A 1,876-nucleotide genomic window follows, 5' to 3' on the forward strand; every position below is an offset into this window, starting at 1 on the left:
CATACCTTTTCAAGCTCCAGAAATTCGTAAAAAGCAAAACTATGATGAAAAGATTGACATTTACAGTCTTGGGGCTACTTTATTGTATCTCAAAAACAAGACCTCATATGAAATAATCTGTAAAAAAGACGAATTTGATCTTCAAGTTGACATGCAAACACTCCAATGGGATGATTTTAAATTTGGAAAAAATATTGGAAATGGTTAATGAAGATCCAAAGAAAAGACCTTCAGCTCAAGAGCTTGCCGATTATTTTACTACTCTTTACAACAACCCACAAACAACAAACGCAGAAACTAAAGACCAAGAAGATTTCGAAATGCTTTATGATCAAGAAAGATAAAAAGGTTAGCAAACAAATTGAAGATATTGAAATAACATTTAGAACATTGCCTTAATTGGAAAGAATCCTGTTGGAATATTTTCAAATGGTAAAGGTGTCAAATCTTTCCAAAACTTTAAAATCAATTGAGACATTTGAAAGATTGACAACTCTTTCTACCCAAATTCATAATTCCATTTGCAACGATCTACTTCTCTTTTCCTTAATATCTCAAATCTTTTGCCAATCTTTGCAAAAATGATAAAACTTTTGCAAATTTGTTTACAAAATCTTACAATGGATCATATTTTACCAATAAATTATGAATTTCAGATGGATTTACATTCTAAAAGTAAAACACCTCCTTTATCAAATGGGAGTTTGATTATTCTACTAACCTGATATTTCATTGTGATCGGTATTAATGAGAAGGAATTAAATTATATTTAAAATATTTTAAAAAAAATGTCTGAAGATTGGGTTTGTTTTGTGATGCAATTTTATTAATGGGTGTGATGACCATCACAAATAACAGGCCGATAGGACGTATGTGTTGGAAGCTGTTAAACAACGTGGAAATGCACTTGAATATGTAGATGAATCATTTAAAAAAGATAGAGAATTTATATTGGAAGCTGTAAAACATAATGGATGGGAACTTTTATATGTTGATTCATCATTGAAAAAAGATAGGGAAATTGTATTGGAAGCTGTTAAACATAATGGATCAGCTCTCGAATATGCTGATTCATCATTGAAAAAAGATAGAGAAATTGTACTGGAAGCTGTTAAACAAAATGGATCAGCACTTAAATATGCTGATTCATTATTTAAAAGAGATAGAGAAATTGTATTGGAATTTGTTAAACATAATGGATCAGCACTTAAATATGTTGATTCTTCATTGAAAAAAGATAGAGAAATTGTATTGGAAGCTGTTAAACAATGTGGACATGCAGTTCAATATGCTGATTTATTCATTGAAAAAAGATAGAGAAATTGTATTGGAAGCTGTTAAACAATGTGGACATGCAGTTGAATATGCTGATTATTATTCAAAAAGATAGAGAAATTGTATTGGAATCTGTTAAACAAAATGGATCAGCACTTGTATATGCTGATTCATCATTTAAAAAAGATAGAGAAATTGTATTGGAAGCTGTTAAACAACATGAATTGGCACTTGAATATGCTGATTCATCTTTACAAAGAGATATCGTTTTTATATATTCACTTTTTAAATTGAACAAAGAAAATACAAGAAGCTTCTCACCCTCTATAACCAAAACCATTGAAGAAGCCAATATTAATCTTCAGAGAAAGCTGTCAAGCAATATAATTGAACAGCAATACTCCAAAATATTTATGGATGAAAAGGATTTATATTATGCTATTGAATTAACAAGTCTCTTTAATCCAACACCAAAAGGTACAATATTCAATTTCAATTCTATCTATACACCAATATTTGTTGAAAAGCTTGATTATTTTCCAAATATTGAAACGAATGAACCATTCAGAATTATCCACTGAAACTCTTCTTTCAGCCAACT

General features: G+C 29.5%; 2 protein-coding genes across 2 annotated transcripts in view; one reads left to right on the forward strand and one right to left on the reverse strand.

Annotated features, from left to right (window-relative positions):
• Positions 1-788: 788 nt before the first annotated feature.
• On the forward strand, positions 789-1,562 carry NAEGRDRAFT_82329 (uncharacterized protein; the record flags this gene model as incomplete). Its single annotated transcript, XM_002668623.1, has 2 exons — positions 789-803; positions 859-1,562. The coding sequence occupies 2 exons, from the start codon at positions 789-791 to the stop codon at positions 1,315-1,317; spliced, it is 474 nt and encodes a 157-aa protein (XP_002668669.1). The 3' UTR covers positions 1,318-1,562.
• Positions 1,563-1,708: 146 nt separating this feature from the next.
• NAEGRDRAFT_76413 (uncharacterized protein) overlaps positions 1,709-1,876 on the reverse strand; it is a gene marked incomplete at both ends in the record, with an annotated part of 7,145 nt that continues 6,977 nt past the window's right edge. The window contains one exon of the mRNA XM_002668624.1: positions 1,709-1,777. Coding sequence (XP_002668670.1) covers positions 1,709-1,777 — 69 coding nt within the window. The remainder of the gene's footprint in view (positions 1,778-1,876) is intronic.

The sequence above is a fragment of the Naegleria gruberi genome (assembly GCF_000004985.1).
Source record: "Naegleria gruberi genomic scaffold NAEGRscaffold_146, whole genome shotgun sequence".
Lineage (NCBI taxonomy): Eukaryota > Heterolobosea > Eutetramitea > Acrasida > Naegleriidae > Naegleria > Naegleria gruberi.